This window comes from Eleutherodactylus coqui, chromosome 4 (assembly GCF_035609145.1).
Source record: "Eleutherodactylus coqui strain aEleCoq1 chromosome 4, aEleCoq1.hap1, whole genome shotgun sequence".
Lineage (NCBI taxonomy): Eukaryota > Metazoa > Chordata > Amphibia > Anura > Eleutherodactylidae > Eleutherodactylus > Eleutherodactylus coqui.
The window spans coordinates 84,090,543-84,107,907 of NC_089840.1; the positions used below are offsets into that span (position 1 = coordinate 84,090,543).

At 41.6% G+C, this 17,365-nt stretch overlaps 1 protein-coding gene across 1 annotated transcript in view; it reads left to right on the top strand.

The window, feature by feature from the left end:
• Window positions 1-17,141, top strand: part of SMS (spermine synthase) — a 137,626-nt gene extending 120,485 nt beyond the window's left edge. The window contains exon 11 of the mRNA XM_066599796.1: window positions 13,810-17,141. Coding sequence (XP_066455893.1) covers window positions 13,810-13,849 — 40 coding nt within the window. The 3' untranslated portion in view covers window positions 13,850-17,141. The remainder of the gene's footprint in view (window positions 1-13,809) is intronic.
• Window positions 17,142-17,365: the final 224 nt, after the last annotated feature.

Here is a 17,365-nt window from a genome sequence, read left to right on the forward strand (position 1 = left end):
GTGACCCTCCAGGCCTGGACAGACAAAGATGGCCGAACCACTTCCTTGACTATAGTACGCACAATGCGCATTAGTATGCATTGGTAGACTAAGACCCTACATGCTGATCTGACTGGCCAGTGCTGCTCACATGGGCAACACTGGTCAATCACAGTAGGCGTTGTGTCTTAGACTGATAATGACTAATGAAAGACAGTGTGCATCAGGCAGTCAGAGAAGCAGTGACAGCCATCTTTGTTTATCCAGTACCGGAGGGTCACTTTAATAAGCCCTGAAAGGACAGGAATTGGCTTCATGACATAATCCCTTTTGTAATACCATGATTAATTTTTATTAAGGCGTTTTTGGCTTCACCTATACAGCTCTTAAAGGGGTTTTCCAGGCAAATACTATTGATGACCTATTCTCAGGAATAGGTCATAAAGTAGTTGATCGACCAAGATCCACCATTCGGGACTCTGGCTGATTTAGCTGATTGAGTGCCTGCTGTCAGTGCCACAACACACGGGTACGGAGCAGAAGCTGACGCTCTGACCCCTATGTATATTTGTAGGTGCAGCTCTCATTGATTTCAGTGAGAACTGTGCCTGCCATAATGAGCGCCGGAAGCTACACAATTGTCAGAGCTAACCGCTCCAGTTTCGTACTAAGCAGACCATTTATATTAAAGTAATGTTGGCCTAAGCAGACGATTGTGGAGGGAGGGATCGGCCAACATTGTGTGTAATATATGGCGAAAAGCTATAGAGTGGTATCCCAATTCTCCCCTGACCGTAGACATCAAAGGAGAGACTGATCTGGCAGTGGGATGTCAACATCTCCCGTACTTTTGTTCTCAGGGAAGATAAGTCACCCATAGAGATTTGTGACAGTGTCTTACTCCCCTTATCCCTTTAGGAAGAAATGCATGCTCGACTAAGGGTGCTTTTACACAGAACGATTATCATTCAAAAAATCACTGGATTGTTCGAATTGGAATGATAATGGTTCAGTGTAAGCACAGCCAACAATCGAACAATGAACGATAATTCATTCACTCACCATTCATCGTTGATTTCATGCAAGTATGAAAATCAGCATTAGCTCATCCAATAATCTTTTCATTTTAATATCGGATCGTTCAGTCGTAATCATTAACTGGTACAGTGAAATTGAACGATTTGCAAGCGAACGATTTATCTGCCTGTATAAACAATAAATCACACCCCAAGCCAAGTATTACATGTGTATCTGGGGGTTGGGAGGGGTAGCTGTTCAGTTAACCGCTATCTAAGGTGTATGGCCAGCTTTAGAGAGAGCGCTTACAGTACAAGTAGTTCTGTAGTCTCAAAGTGACTCTAGTCCTGGGACAAAACGTAGGGGGTTATATTACCTGACGTTGGTCTTCTGTGCCATGGTCACTCTGATCTGCCATTTTCAGTCGTCCAGGATGGCCGCCGCAGTCTTCTAACTACCTAAGGGCTCCCACCCACTGGTGATATTTTCTTTTTTGCGCTGCGAGAGCACAAGAAAAATCTCGCATCGCAGCGCAAGAAAGAGAATGATTATCGGGGAAGGGCTTGAAATATAAGCCCTTCCCCGATAATCATCAATAAGTGTGAAAAAAAAATGTAAAAAAATCATACTCCCCTCTCCTGCGCTCAGCCGCGTCCTCCTGCTGGCTCCCCGGAACTGCTATGAAGCTCTTTCAGCAGTCGGGGATTTAAAAATCCCCGCCTCCTGAAAGGGCTGTACAGATTGGCTGGAGGCTCAGCCAATAGCAGCTACTGCTTAGCTATTGGCTGAGCGCTCAGCCAATCACGCGTAGCTCCGCCCCACTACATGTGCCGATTCCAGCCTCCTGATTGGCTGGAATCGGCACATGTGACGGGGGCGGAGCTACGCGATGACGTGTACAAAGGGCGGAGCCAAAACGCCGCTGCTGCCGAGCCGAGCCGAAGGGAGAAGACCCATCTGCGCAAGCGCGTCTAAAAAAGCAAGAAGACACCAAAATTACACGGAGCCATGGAGACGGGGACGCCAGCAACGGAGCAGGTAAGTGAATAACTTCTGTATGGCTCATATTTAATGCACGATGTATATTACAAAGTGCATTAATATGGCCATACAGAAGTGCTGAACCCCACTTGCTTTCGCGAGACAACCCCTTTAATCTATAAAAGTGGCATCTTGCAGTGTATCATGCATTTGTGGACCTTTACATGGGGATTTTGGTGTGGATAGTGCTGCAGATCTGCACTGGATCTCAATCTGCACATTGAAATGTTGAAAGTTGTGGCAAAAAATGCATGAGATTTTTGCATCAGAATGTGCTTGCCAAAATAGCCATTGTTTGTTTCTCGCTTTAGCCTTTTGGTTCTTAAGGCTAAAATTAGTTATGTCATTAAGGGGTTAAAAATGCACCTAAGGCCGCCTACAGATGGCCGAGTCGGATCTGCGAGAATTCTCGCAGCGGAACCCGTCCCAAGTCCCTGCAGGGACCAGCGCGGCACTCGCCTCTCCCGCAGCTCCGGGTCTTTGATGTGCCGGCCAGTCGGGGCATGCGCAGAGTGGAGCTGGTGGCCTGGAAGTGACATTTCTGTGCAAAAGAGCATGCCGCGATTGTTTTCTGCGGGACCCGTCCCAAGTCCCTGCAGGGGCCAGCGCAGCACTCCCCTCTTCTGCAGCTCCGGCTCTTTGATGTGCCGGCCAGTCGGCGCATGCGCAGAGCGAAGCCAGCTGCCGGGAAGTGACTTCTCTGCGAACCCCGCACAGAAATAGAGCATGCCGCGATTTGTTTTCTGCGCATGATTTCACGCGAACAAATCGCAGCAGTCTGCCTAGGATTGCGTTTTTTTGCGCAATCCTATGGCAGCTTCCATGGGCGGAAATTCTGCGGGAAATCCTGACGCGAAATTTCCACCCGTGTGCAGGGGGCCTAAGGCAACTAAGTTTTGCACTAAATCTATTTATACAAAACATAAATGCATGATGTACAATAAAAAAGTGACATTTTTGGAAGGGTTTTTCTCAATTTAACCACTTCATCATTGCCCATGGACTATAAACCAGGCAGTCCTTATCTATCTCTGCAAGGACATTTTAAAACCTTGCAGTCAATCCCCATGGAGCCCCCACACTGTGCTGGAGCTCTGTTATCTTGGTTTTTGATGACAGCAGAGATTACAGGGCTCAGCCTGGAAATCAGTCAGCATAGTCTTCAGAAATGTGATGGCTGTGAAAAAACGGAGTTTGGGAATGTTCTTCCAAATTAGAAAAATTACTGCTATATTTATAAGCCTTTTAACATCCGTAAAAATAACAGTTAAAAATGATGTCGCTATAATGTGGACCTATGGTAAATGTTAATTATTAACTATTTTGTGTGGTATGACTATCTGTATTACAAGATGAAATTAACGCATTTTGAAAAATGCAAAAATTTTGCATTTTTTCCCCTAAATACATGCCTACCAAAATTTGCCATAGATATAAAGTAAAAAGTGTCCTGTAAAAACAATCCCAGAATCACTTGAATTAATAGCATTCCAAAGTTATTATCCCAGTAAGGCCTGCTGCACACGGGCATATTTGCATTGTGGAATGTGGAGTGGGCGTTCGCCTTTGGATTCCGCAGTAAATACCGCCCATAGCATGCTATTGAAAAACGCCTTTTTCCCTATTGTCTCCACGACAGCACCAGCTAAGATTATCCTCCCCTGATAGGACAGGAGACACGAGAGGTTTAAAGCTCCCACCTTCCTTGGTATTTTCCTGTCCTGTCAGAGGAAGGACATCCGAAAGGTGCTGGGAGCTCTCTGGGCTCCTAGCAAGTAAGGTGGATCAGGGGGCTGGGATGAGAGCAGCACTCCCTTCCTTGAACGTCTCTTACGGTCGGCTGTGATTGAAAGAGGCAGCCCTCCAAGCCGGTTCCTTCCCACCGCGGTCTCTAGTCAAAGAGGGTCTTAAGTGTGGGAGCCATACCTGGCCTCCTCTCCTGACTGCCGGGTCTGCGTCTCCCTGCCTCAGCTCAGCGGTGCATGGTGGCCGACCCGGCGCTTGCGGATTGCGTAATCGCGTGTGCGTCGGAGGGGCGTGGTTTTTCCGTGAGGTGCTCCTAAAAATCACTGAAGCGTACCAACGGCAGCCATTTGTTTTATTTTGCTTATTGTTCAGTAGTTGTTTGCAAACATGTTGTTCAGAGGGAATCTCCATGCTAATTCTTACACTTGAGTCATTCAATATCAAGTGGTCCAAAACAAGAAAAAGTCCCCACCTTCATATCTCAGATTTTGTTCACAATTTGTGTATTACACGCCCATGGTATCAAAAGACATTTCCCAACGTTGTAGGTTCCTCCAGCTAATGGATCCTGAGTTAGACCACTGGGGGTGTCTGCAAGTGCGCCCACAACGATGAATAACATGGCATTTTTTTAGCTATTAATACATTTGGGACATTTGGGACTTATGCTAAGTTTAATAGTACCATTAGAACTCTTCTGGTTCCAAAGCTAGCTTGAAATTTTGCTTGAAGGGTGCCTCAAAATATGTCATTCTCTGTGGAAGGAAATTTGGAACCGGGTTTGGGCCACTGTAACATCTACCCAAAAGGGGATACAAACCTGATATTTGTACCTTGTATTATATTAGCGGTAGTCACTATTCTAGTGAGTTTTCAATTCCTGAAGACCTACAGGCACTTCACAGCAATCCATCAAATATGTCATTGTTTACAAAAATTATAAAAGTTACCACTTTTCAAGCTGAAGTATAAAAAAGTCAGCTTACATTTTTTCTTACTGATACTATATGAAAGAGAATTTTTTTTCCTCTAGTCAGTAAGTTTTCATTTTGCAATCTGTTAGCCCACAGATCTTTAATGTCACGATTTAGGTCTGTGCTGTGGCTGGGCCATTTCAAAACGTCAATCTTCTGACAAGGCCATTCTTTTGTTGATTTGGAGTAATGCTTTGGGTCGTTATTAGAGATGAGCAAGCATACTCGCTAAGGCAAACTACTCGAGCGAGTAGTGCCTTATGCGAGTACCTGCCCGCTCGTCTCTAAAGATTCGGCTGCCGGCGCGGGTGAGAGGTGAGTTGCGGCGGTGAGTGGGGGGGGGGGGGGGGTTGGGGGGAGAGGGAGAGATGCAAAACATTAACCCTTTCCAATTTAATTTTGGATTCAAGATTTCCTAAAAGGCATTTTCTTTTTGCTGTTATACAACGGTGCCATCTGCTGGCTAAAGCCAGTGTGAGCGCCAGAGAGGCTCCGACAGTGTCTGGCATTGGACGGTAAGAATACCCTGTCGGACATCTTCTGACATTGGAGCTGTACAAGCTTCAATCAGAATGTAGGAAGACGTCAGACAGTGGATTGGAAAGGGTTAAAGTATTTGTATATTTTGAATATTTGCTCAAAAGTGGTTGCTGTACACATACGTTTCTGCTTCTGTGAGCCCCCAAGTCATCAGGCTTTTATCGCTGAGGATCACAGCCAAGCTTTACACAGTGCTAATAAAACCAATGGGCTGTTCTGGTACTCCCTTTTATTATCTCCATATGGCCTCATGTCCCAAGGTTATATGGAAACGGGCCGTCTAAAGCAGACAACTCTTTAGGTCTTGATATATGTTCTGGAAAATCACTTGGAATTAAATATATTTAGCATGAAGCAATTTATAGATTGTATAATTAAAAACTCCATTTCATTTTTACCAAGAATATTCTCTGAAACTGTGACGTTTCTCAGATTACCACTGACTTAGAAAGTTCAACATCTGGTTAACATGTGCCTGGCTCCGTATCACTCCAACAGATGAGAAAAATCATGTAGCACGCTTGTATGTCCATAAATTTTCAGGGTTTTTTTCAGTTATTGTGCTTTTTGTAGTCATTGTTTTTGTAGCTTTGAGTAATGACTTGCCTTGTTTATGTTTTTAACCCCTTAAGGACCAGGCTGTTTTGTACCTTAAAGGAGATGTCCCGAGGCAGCAAGTGGGGTTATACACTTCTGTATGGCCATAATAATGCACTTTGTAATATACATTGTGCATTAATTATGAGCCATACAGAAGTTATAAAAAGTTTTTTACTTACCTGCTCCGTTGCTGGCGTCCTCGTCTCCATGGTGCCGACTAATTTTCGCCCTCCGATGGCCAAATTAGCCGCGCTTGCGCAGTCCGGGTCTTCTCCTCTTCTCTATGGGGCTCCGTGTAGCTCCGTGTAGCTCCGCCCCGTCACGTGCCGATTCCAGCCAATCAGGAGGCTGGAATCGGCAATGGACCGCAGAGAAGCCCTGCGGTCCATGAAGACAGAGGATCCCGGCGGCCATCTTCAGCAGGTGAGTATGAAGACGCCGGACCGCCGGGATTCAGGTAAGCGCTGTGCGGGTGGTTTTTTTAACCCCTGCATCGGGGTTGTCTCGCGCCGAACGGGGGGGGGGGTTTAAAAAAAAAAAAACCCGTTTCGGCGCGGGACATCTCCTTTAAGGACCAGACACTTTTGGGGGATTTTACCCATGTGGTAGTTTTACTGCCCTATTTTTTTTTTCCTTTAACTACCAAAATTATTTTTCCTGCGTTTTTTCCCCGTGGCATATAGGGCTATTTTAAAAAAAAATGTTCACACACTTTTTTTCAGTTTTTTAGTTTTATTAGAAGTAAAAAGCTAAAAAAAAATGTTTTAAAAAAAAAAGATTTATAGTTATTATTTTTTAAAAATTTGTTTTATTTACAGTAAAATAAAGTGTGGGAACGGGTTCCTCTTTTTGTTTCGGATGTTTTGATAGATAATATGTATGGTTTTGGATTATAGGGCACATATAGCGACTGTTTTGGTTGGTGTTGGCTTTGGGTTATTTTCTTGCTTATGGATATATTATTTTATTCTGTAATTTTGTTTTACCTATGTATGTAATTATTCTTTTTACTATCTATGTCCCCCATGATGTCATATAAGACCTCTGGGGGACATTCACTTGTTTTTTTTTTTTTTGTTTTTTTTTATTTAACACTTTCCAACTGTAGCTGGGGCATCCATAGGAGCCCCAGTTACAGGCAAAATCTTCCCCTGTAGTGACATTAGTCACTGGCATAGCTGATCAGGGTCAGCTGAGACCCTGTAGCTCTGCTGTGTCAGAGGTCACCCGGCGGTCAATGACTGCCGGCTTGCGTATTAAAAATTATACTTCCGCTTTCCCTTTTTAGTACATATTGCTCATTGAGCGATGTGTACTAGAGAAAGGTAAATGCAGAAAGTGTTAAAACCCCCTCCTGCCTTCTCCTCCGGGTTATCAGCTGTAACTAACAGCCGACAACCCGTCCTGCTTCTGATTGATTGCAGAAGCAGAAGGCTTTATTCCATGCCGTAATTTTGCATACGGCTGGGCCTTAACCCCGGGACCAAGAGCCGTAAATTTACAGTGCTTGGTCCTTAATCCATTCCCGCTCCAGGGCGTAAGTTTACGTCCTGGGAGCAGGGTACTTCCGCAACTGGGCGTAAACTTACGTCCTGGGAATAGCGCGAGATCACATGATCCCGCGCTATCCCGCAGCGGGAGCCAGCTGTCAGTCACAGCCGGCCTCCCGCTGTTAACCCCATCCCTGCCGCGATCTAAGTAGATCGCGGCAGGGAAAGAGTTCACAAAGGGAGCGCACTCCCTCAGTGTCTTCGGCCGGCTCTCGCGATGTCATCGCGAGAGCCCTGCCTGTCGCCATGGCGTCCTGTGTTGCCAGTGCCTGAGATCGCTGTATAAGCGATAAGGCATGGCAGGGCAGTAGCCCTGCCATGCCTTATCACAGCGATCATCAGGGCTGTGGTGAAAGTCCCCCAGAGGGACACAAATGTTGTAAAAAAAAAAAAAAGATGAAAAAAATGAATTAAAAAAAAAAAAGTAAAAAAAACCTTTTTTTATGCTTTTTCTCAGATTAGCATAAAAAAAAGGTAAAAAAAAATTCAAACCCCACATATTTGGTATTGGCACGTACAATAAGTTGCACATGCTTTTGACTGTGCACGGAGAAAAGCGTTAAAAAAAAAAAACCCTAAAAAACTTTTTAGCATTTTGCCTCACTACAGCTGTGGCAGAGGAGAATGATTTGTGTAGTATATGTTCTCAATGGGGTCGGCGCTGCTGCCGCCGGCCCCATTGAGCGCATATAGAGAACACAAGGAATCGCAGAACGCAGATAGCCGCGATCTGCAATTTTTGTCCTATAATTTATCGGACAAGCGCATAACAAGCGCCCATGTGTCTGATACCATTACAAAGCAATGGTTCTATAAAATCGCAGATCGCATGCGCAAATCGCGCGAAAAATCGCCAGTGTGACCGAGGCCTAAAAGTGATCAAAAAAGCCATATGTACCCCAAAATGGTACTAATAAAAACTACAGCTCGTCTCGCAAAAAATAAGCCCTCATAGAGCTCCGTACATCTAAAAATAAAAAAGTTACAGGACTTTGAATGCAGCGATTAAAAAAAAAAAAAAAAAAAATCTCCAAAAAAAGGGGTTTTTATTGCAAAAAAGTGGAAAAACCAAAAAAATGTAAGAATTTTGGTATCGTTGTAACCGTACCGACCCGCAGAAAAAATTGAATGTCTTATTCATGCTGCATGATTAACACTGTAAAAAAAAAAAAAAATCTATGGCAGAATTGATGCGTTTTTTCTCCCTGCTATCATAAAAAAAAAAAAAAAAAAGTTTTACAATATAGTCAATGTACCCAAAAATGATGCCGATAAAAACTACAGTTCGCCACGCAAAAAACAAGCCCTTATACGGCCGCGTTAAAAAGTTATGGCTTTTGATAAATGGAGAAGAAAATCCGCCAAAAATCGTTGCGTCCTTAAGCCCAAAATAGGCCATGTCATTAAGGGGTTAATGGGTTAAAAAAAACCTATAATTTTATAGGCCATAAACTCACTCCATATTAGTTACAATAGGCATAGTATACTAGTGCAAATTTCACACATTAGGTTACGTCCACAATAGCATTTTAGTGTTACGTTTTTATACATATATTTCTTTTTTCATTTTATAAAAAGACGTTTTTGACCGATCCCACTCTTGGATTTGTAATGGATGCTGAAATGCTCTATTTGCCCTCCATTTCAATCCCTTGCTGCATTTTCATTCCGGTAAAGAATAAGCAACTTTTAAAATCCATTTATCATCTGCTTTCCATAGACGATAGCTTGAGTCAGTGTTTGCCTTAAGGATACAGTTAGATCATTTGGATGCATAGGATGGCACAGACGTTTACAGACGGGATACCAATGAGAACATGTGTGATAGAAAAGAAATCCATTTCTTGATTTCTGTGGAGCCAAAATGTTTTAAATGTATCAGATAACTCCTGTCTCATTAGTTTTCTATTAATTTAATCCTCTGCAATTGATGAATGGTCATTGAGGCGTAAAGCCATATTTACACGCAAAGATGATCGCTAAAAATTAGTTCAAAAGATAGCTTGATTGACAGTTTGAGCGATCATTTTGCATAAATTACTAATGGGTACTAATGCCCATTAGTAGCTTATTATCTTCATTTGCATGTAAATAAGGCTCCTTTGCTGTTTGCAGATCAGGTGTTCTGTTATCTACATATAGCTCCATTGTTCTCCCATGGGACAGCTGCTGAAAGCCATGTTATCAGCGCTCCCGTAGAGAATCACAGCATGTGGTCCCTGCTATCGGCTGGCCGGCTGACCAATGGTTTTTATGCTGAACTAAAAATCATTCGACAGAAAAGCAAATGATGCTAGCATTTACACGCAAAAAGTATCGCTCAAAAGACATAGTTTGAACGAATTTTGAGCGATAATGGTTGCGTGTAAATAGGGCTTAAGTCTCTTTATAGAACACAGTATTTGGCATGTGTGTATATATAGTACAGACCAGTTATGCTATTTAGACATCTAAAAAATACCTCCAAGGTTTAAAGAGAATGTGTCATCAGAAAATGACCCATGATAGAAATCGAGGGGTTTTTTTTATATTAAACTTTTTTTTTTTTTCAAGAACTTCTCGTGATTGCTTTTTTCTTTTATACGAAATAGCAGAATCCACTATTCAGTCAGCGATGATCACTAAGGGTGCTTTTAGATGTAACGATTATTGTTAAAAATTGTTCAAATGAGCGAAAGTGAGCAATAATCGTTTGGTCTAAATGTGAGCAGGCATAAAAACCGTCGTTGGCTCCTTCGCTTATCGTTCGGTTTAAACAGCGCTCGTTCAGTGGTCGTTCTCATTTGCTTATACAGAGACGGAATGATTCTCGTTTGAACGAGCCAACGATGCATTTGCTGTCTAAACAGGCTGTGCGAGTGCGAATGAGTTAGCGGTGATGTCCCTCCCTCGCTCAAATGAGAATCTGCTTATCTAAAAGAACCCTAACATCTCCCTGCTCAATGACCCCTACATGTTACAGCATGTCTAGAAAAGTATCTCAAGAGAAGAAAGTGGGTCCCCTTCAAGTGAAGGTTGCGAGTCAATCTCCGCATGGTTCAGGTAGCCGTCTCTAGGTTGACTCAGCCTTCCATCCTTCTGAGGTGGGGGGGAATTAATAAATAACCTGAAAGCGCTGCGGAATAAGTTGGCGCTATACAAATAACAAGATTTATTTATTTTATTACGCTGCACGATTTTTTGAGGATTAGAATTCTTTACCATCATAAATTAGTTTGGACATTCTAGCGATCATAGTGATGCAGAACATGCATTTGGTATCGGGCTAGTTATTACTATTTGGGCTGGTAAATAGCTGGCCAGGGGCTTAGCCAAGGGTGCAGGGGAAGGTTCCTTCTGCAACAAGATTTACTATGGCCTGTCATGGTTTGTGAGATGGAAGGGAAACGGATGATCTCTTGGGATACATAGGGGAAGATTACTTTCAATTGTTCTCAGTTTAAGGAAGAATATTAAGAGAGGCATTTTTTATTTGTATGTGTACTGTCTAGGGTTATTGTTCCCCAGGTAAATCTGTCAAAACATGCTAATAATAAGGAAGATTTCAGATTGTTAATGCAGCAAAATTCCAGTAAGAAATTGACTTTGCATTTCTAGGTCTTCATAAGGCTGGGTTTCAGCATTGCAACTGCATTGTGGTTTGTGCATTAAAGGAAAAACTGATTTCAACCACAGCGTGTGAAGACATTTGTCCCACACATCTAATTAAATTGCTGGCATGGCATATTAATACAGATCTAAAAAAAAAATCACTGCAACGGGCATCCTCTCCCAGGGTAGGGACAGAATCCTCTGGATGACACTGCAGTGGTTTCGGCTTGTACTGGTAATGCAGTTCTCTGTTATTGGCCGTACTTTTTACCAAGGCAGGAATAAATAGCTTGTTTGTGTGTCGTTTTTTTCTTTCCTCTCTTCCTCTCCTTGGTCTGCCACAATTTGTTTATCTTTGAAGGACTAACCTAGTGTTAAATATTACAGCATTAGTCCACATACGGTTCGACCTGACAACAAACGACCATGACTAGGCAGCGATAAGTATGACAGAGTGACAGCAAAATAGGTAATATTGAATAACAGGGGGACAGGCCGTTCATCATGGCCATTTTGGTGTGATTACGACAGGCACGAGCCCTTGGCCTTTACAGGAACCTTGTCCATTTATTTACTATGCTCATCATATTATTTACGGACTGTCCACTCTCAAGGATGTCTGAACAAGGCCTGAGCAAGGAAAAATACATTTTATTAGTTTTCTTATTATTGAGAGAGAATTTTCAGCAACGGAGTAGATAACTTTTAGAAAATCCATTTGCTGTTTGTTTCTGGGTTGAAATGAAGAGAATAATCAATATGAACGTACTGTATGCGATAAAGGGGTTCTCCGTATTTTGCAGTAAAAGGGGTCTCCTGTTTTAGATATTACAAAAAATAATTATAAATGAAAGACTTTGCAATTTAGTTTTGTGTTCCACTTCCTCCTTTTCAAGATATGTGCTTGGGTTCAGTGAATATAAACACTTGGACAGGTATACTTATGTTATTGCACCTATAGTTTGTCATAAAATGCTCCAAAATGCGGCACGTATGTTTCAGCAAGTTTCAGATCTAATATTGAAGCAAATACACCAAAAATTATAATTTACTGTGTCTTGCTCGTCAAGGGGCATCACTTTGCGGGGAAGGTAGATGTAGCTGTAATGTGACATGGTATGCCACAATCCTGGTTCAAGCTAGGCCAACCAATGGGTGCTATAAGATCAGACAGAAATGTCTAGAGATGCACCAGATGTATTATCCAGCTTGAGACACAGTCATAAGTTTGGTACATTTTTGGACTGCCTGATCTTACACTGTCAAACTATTAAATAGAGTTTTTACTCCCAGACCTTACTCAATAATCACCTGTATTTCTATAGTGCATATGTATTCCACATCACTTGATATTATGGGTTCGGCGGGGGGCGGGGGGGGGGGGGGGGGAGGGGAGGGGAGATCTCTCTCTCACTCCCCAAGCCCCCCCCGCTCACTCCCGAAACTCACCGCTCTCCCCCGCCGACACCCGACTCTCTTGAGACGAGCGGGCAGGTACTCGCATAAGGCACTACTCGCTCGAGTAGTTTGCCTTAGCGAGTACGCTCGCTCATCTCTAGTTCTGACCTCAGTGGGGCTCACAACTTTTAACTTCACCTATTAGCATGTTTTGAAGTGTGCAAAGAACCTGGGGTACTCGGAGGAAACGCACGCAAACACAAATTCATGGGAGCAACACTACAGTATCAACTCAGGCCTCCACGCTGTGGTCAGTGCTTTCTGCTTCCTGTGCTGACTGAAGTGACGGAGGCCTCGAGAATCAGCTGATCAGCAGGAATCCGAGTTGACCTGTGTATAAATTTAAAAAAAATGTTACAGAATACCCCTTCAAATAGGCACTGCCATTTCAACAATCTTTGTATAAACCAATAGCACAAGTGAATACATGAAAATGTGTAATATGTGTTATTAGAGAAAAATGTCTGTCTCTGCACTTACTGATCATTCAGTAAGCACTGCTAAAATCCATCTTGAGGAAATCAGCTCACTAAGCGTTGAGTCTTCATGCAGCCCAAAGAAATCTTTGGTTCAAAACTAGAGATGAGCGAACGTACTCGTTTCGAGTAATTACTCGATTGAGCACCGCGATTTTCGAGTACTTCAGTACTCGGGTGAAAAGATTCGGGGGGAGGCGTGGCGGCGCGGGGGGTAGCAGCGGGGAACAGGGGGGGAACCCTCTCCCTCTCCCCCCCCCCACTCCCCGCTGCAACCCCCCACTCACCCACGGCGCCCCCCGAATCTTTTCGCCCGAGTACGTCGTCCTCCATGCTGTTACTGCTTCTGAGGATGTGCTACAGACAGATGGAAGGGATGAAGGGAATTGGGAACTCTTGTTTTCTCTGTGTGCTGGGTATAGGAGGCATAAGAACAGCTAGTCTATACTCGCTAGTTCAGGGGAAAGTGGCAGTTGGATGTGGAGTTTACAGAAGTGGACACTATTGAAAAATTCCATATATAAGCCATATAATGGACAGAAATAATGCTACTCCTGCACGCACACAACACAGCTTATTACGAAAAATGACCTGAAATGACAAGTGCAGAAATTCATTCATAATTCATAGATCTCTACCCATAGGGATGCAAAGAACTGAATATTAAAGCAGTTGTCATTTTTTCTATAATTCTAGGTGAATACGCAATATTCTTTCAGCATTAAGTAAAAATGTCTTTTTTTCTGTTGAAATGGTCTCGTATTCTAGAAACAGGACCCCATACATGTTATCTGACTGTGTTCAATATCATTTTCCTTAATGAATCTTCTCTCCCAGATGGGTGTTTTATAGTATATGGAAGAAAAGCCGTTCCTGAGCATCGCATAGGTCAAGCTCTTCCATGCTGCATGGAGCATATTAGGCTTAGCACCTGCTGCATGTGGGCATTGTGAAAACCTTAAATTATACTCTGTAGATAATCTTAAGAAGGATTAGTACAAGTGTATGTGGCGATTTAAGATACTATTTAAGTTTGACAAAAAAGTGAATTATAAAATTTTTCTATGAACTGTATGATGTTACTTTAATCTTTGCATTGTTACGTGTTTTTTTTTTCCTTTCCTTTTATTGAAAAGTCAGCTCGGAGATTGTTAGCAAGCTTAAAGCTGCTTAATGCACTGAACCTAAAGAATGTGATTTTTTTTATTTTTTTTTTTTAATTTTATTTTATTTTTTAAGATTTGTATGTCATAAGACCCCTAATATTTTCGCAGGTCTTCAAAAATGTCAGTGTGTGTGTATATTATCCATATATACATGGAGAAATGCTATTTGTTTTTAAGTCACAATATTACCCTTGTTAACTGTAAATGGGGAATCAAGCATTGGTGGGCAGCTGATGCAACACTAGGAGGATCTGGCAGTCACTGGGGTATTACAGTCTTACAACTGTAATATCTTGGGGTTTTCTAACAAGGCCTTGGTTGACCAGGTGCTTTCGAGCTGCAATAGACACAAGTCAAGCTACAAATGTAGTAGTATGTGGTAATAGCTACATCATTTTTACATTTCAATGGCCCCTTTCTGCCTTCAGGCATAGATATCGACTCCAGCAATAAAATTGACCACACTATTAAAAACCAGAGATGCTACCATGTATATTTTTGACACTTTTTTTTATATTCCAACGCCATGAAAATCGTTAAAACTTTTTTGAAGAAAGTTGGTGGCTAACTTTGCAATGGACGTTAGCCTGTTGATCTAGTTAAGCACATAGACGTTACTTCATTTTATTAATTTATTAGAGAATTAACACATTTTGCTTCGATCCTTTATTGACAGCAGCATAGCCTTATGTAACAGATGTTCAGCAATGCTATTCTTCCTATTTACCTTTGTATTGTTTGGTGCTATGTTTTGCAAACTTAGTATTGCACACTTTATACAAGTTGAGCAATCAGTGCTTCCATTTGAGATAGAATCTTTTCCTATTCACAGCCAGAGATGTTGAGTCTTTGCAAAAGGCTACAGAGAATCATATAAGACCCCATGCATTAAAACAACTACTATACAGAGGTACAGCAAGTTTTTTTTCTCTCACTTATTCTATATGAATCCGTGAGAGAAATTGTGGCACACTACCTCACATGCCTTATCGCCTATGCATTCTTCCCGAGAAGAATATCCGCTAAGGGAAGAATACAGTGCCCTAAGGTATCACCATATGGCGGCATATAAAGAGTCTATGGGCCTGTCATACGGGACCGTAGGGACTCTTTGTGCCACTTTACAGGGTCTAAACCATGAAACATATAAAATTGCTTTGAGAATCAATAGATCCATCGATACAGCAATTTAAAGGGTTAATTCATTCCATTTATAGAGTTTTATTTTTTTTAAATGGAGCCATCAGGACAAATGGCCTACATCCGACCAGATATCTCTCGCATTTAGTATGATGGATACGGAATCACAGCTTGGTTTATGTCCTCCATTCTTTATATTGATAGCTATTTATTGCCGGCAACGATTACATGTACGCAATGTAGTAGACTCTACAAATTCGAGATCCTACTGTGGAAAAAGCTACTGCAAGTTTTCTGTAGTGCATTTGTCTGTGTGCGTTTGCCGAGTCCCAGAACATATAGACAAAATAGCAGCAACGCAAATGAGTAAAAAAAAGAAAAAAATTACTGTAGAAAGAAAAAAAAACTAAAGTAGTTACTATTTTACCCGCCTTCGTGTTGTGATCATTTGGAGAGCGAAGTGGCGAGTTGAAGATACTGTACTTTGAACAATACCTAGGCACATTATATTGTCTATTTGCACTAAACGCGGACTATAAAATTGGACATGACCATGTTATACCGATACATGCGTAATGTACAGTCATTCAGTTTTTGTAGGAGAGTAGGATTTTGGTTTTTGGTAAAATATTTGCCTGTTGTGTAAGTAATGTGTTATAAACTACTGGTGGAAGAGCACACTGGAGTTCTTTTATTTTAATCAGATATTAATGTTTTTAATTAAAAAAAAGAAAATATTCCACATTTTCTAACTAAACATTTTATTTACTACTTATGATTAATGATTTATTTAACTTTAAAAAAAAACACCCTTCCTTCCTATTTGACGGCTCTCTGTGGAGCAACCAGTTTTCTGGTGAGATATACCAGTGAAGTTAACGATAGGACTACTTTTATTTTTTCCATCTGTTTCTATTGGTTTCCTATCTGCACTCTTCTAAGGTAAGTACATTGGTCCAAGTATGATGATTAATGGAACGGGAGAGGATGCCCGTTTCAAACCATAACATGTTGCCCACAACCTACCATTTTCTAAGATACTTCCAAAGATGATGGAAGTTCAGTAGCATATGAACTACCTACTACTTGATTAAACATAATGGAGAAAGTTTGTAAAAAAAAAGTAGTGCAAAGAGAAACTGAAGGTGTCTTCCTTAGTGACTAGTAATATTCTAACAGAATTAACACTAAAGAATTAGCTTATTGGCTCCTATGGGCAATACCCCCCACGTTTTCATAATAGGCATAGAAATGTCAACCTTTTTGGCTTATTTTCTCTTTATCCCCAAGCTTTTTATGTGCATGTAATGTTTTATTTTCCTAAATTGTATTACTTTGCTTATATTGTATAAAAAAAAACGCTATATTGGAGAATGGTTCTACAGAACTTATAAGGGTGTGGAAGACTCTTACAATGCTGATGTGTAACCCATCGAGACATGGAGTTCTTGGAGCTTAGATCTTGGTGTGTTCGTCTTGTGAGAATTCACTGCTGCAGCGAAGACTTTCGGATAAGAAAGTTCTCCTTTTGAGTGTTGAAATTTTATTTTGTATGATTACAGATGCCGTGGAAACGAGCTTTTAAAACCTATGTAGACTGAGATCTGTTAACAATCCTTGTTGATCCGTTTGGCAAGTTTGCGCTGGACACATAGGCTCACCATGTGTACAAACAGATGTAAAATACTGACTGATATGCTTTCTTTGATTGTTTGCACTACAAACCTGCTTCCATCTGGAAATGTGATGCATTTAGAAAACTTGATTGTTAATGATTTGACATTTGCAAGAAGACTGCTTGCCTTGCATCTGCTGCACCATGTAGTACCTATGTTTAAATAAAGGTACTCTTATTACATGCGCTCCGTAATCTTATTGAGTCTGCTTTAAAAATAAAGAAAAACATTATAGTGGTCTGCTTTCTTGATAAACTATTAACCTAATTCTACTATCGCTCCCACCCGCTCCTCCCCCTGTATTTTAACTGTTCTGTATGTGTTCTCTGGGCCATCATGTGAGCACTATGTGGATTACTTTTTTTGACACAGATTTGTCACGACACTTTGTGTGTTACATGTAGCTTTTGC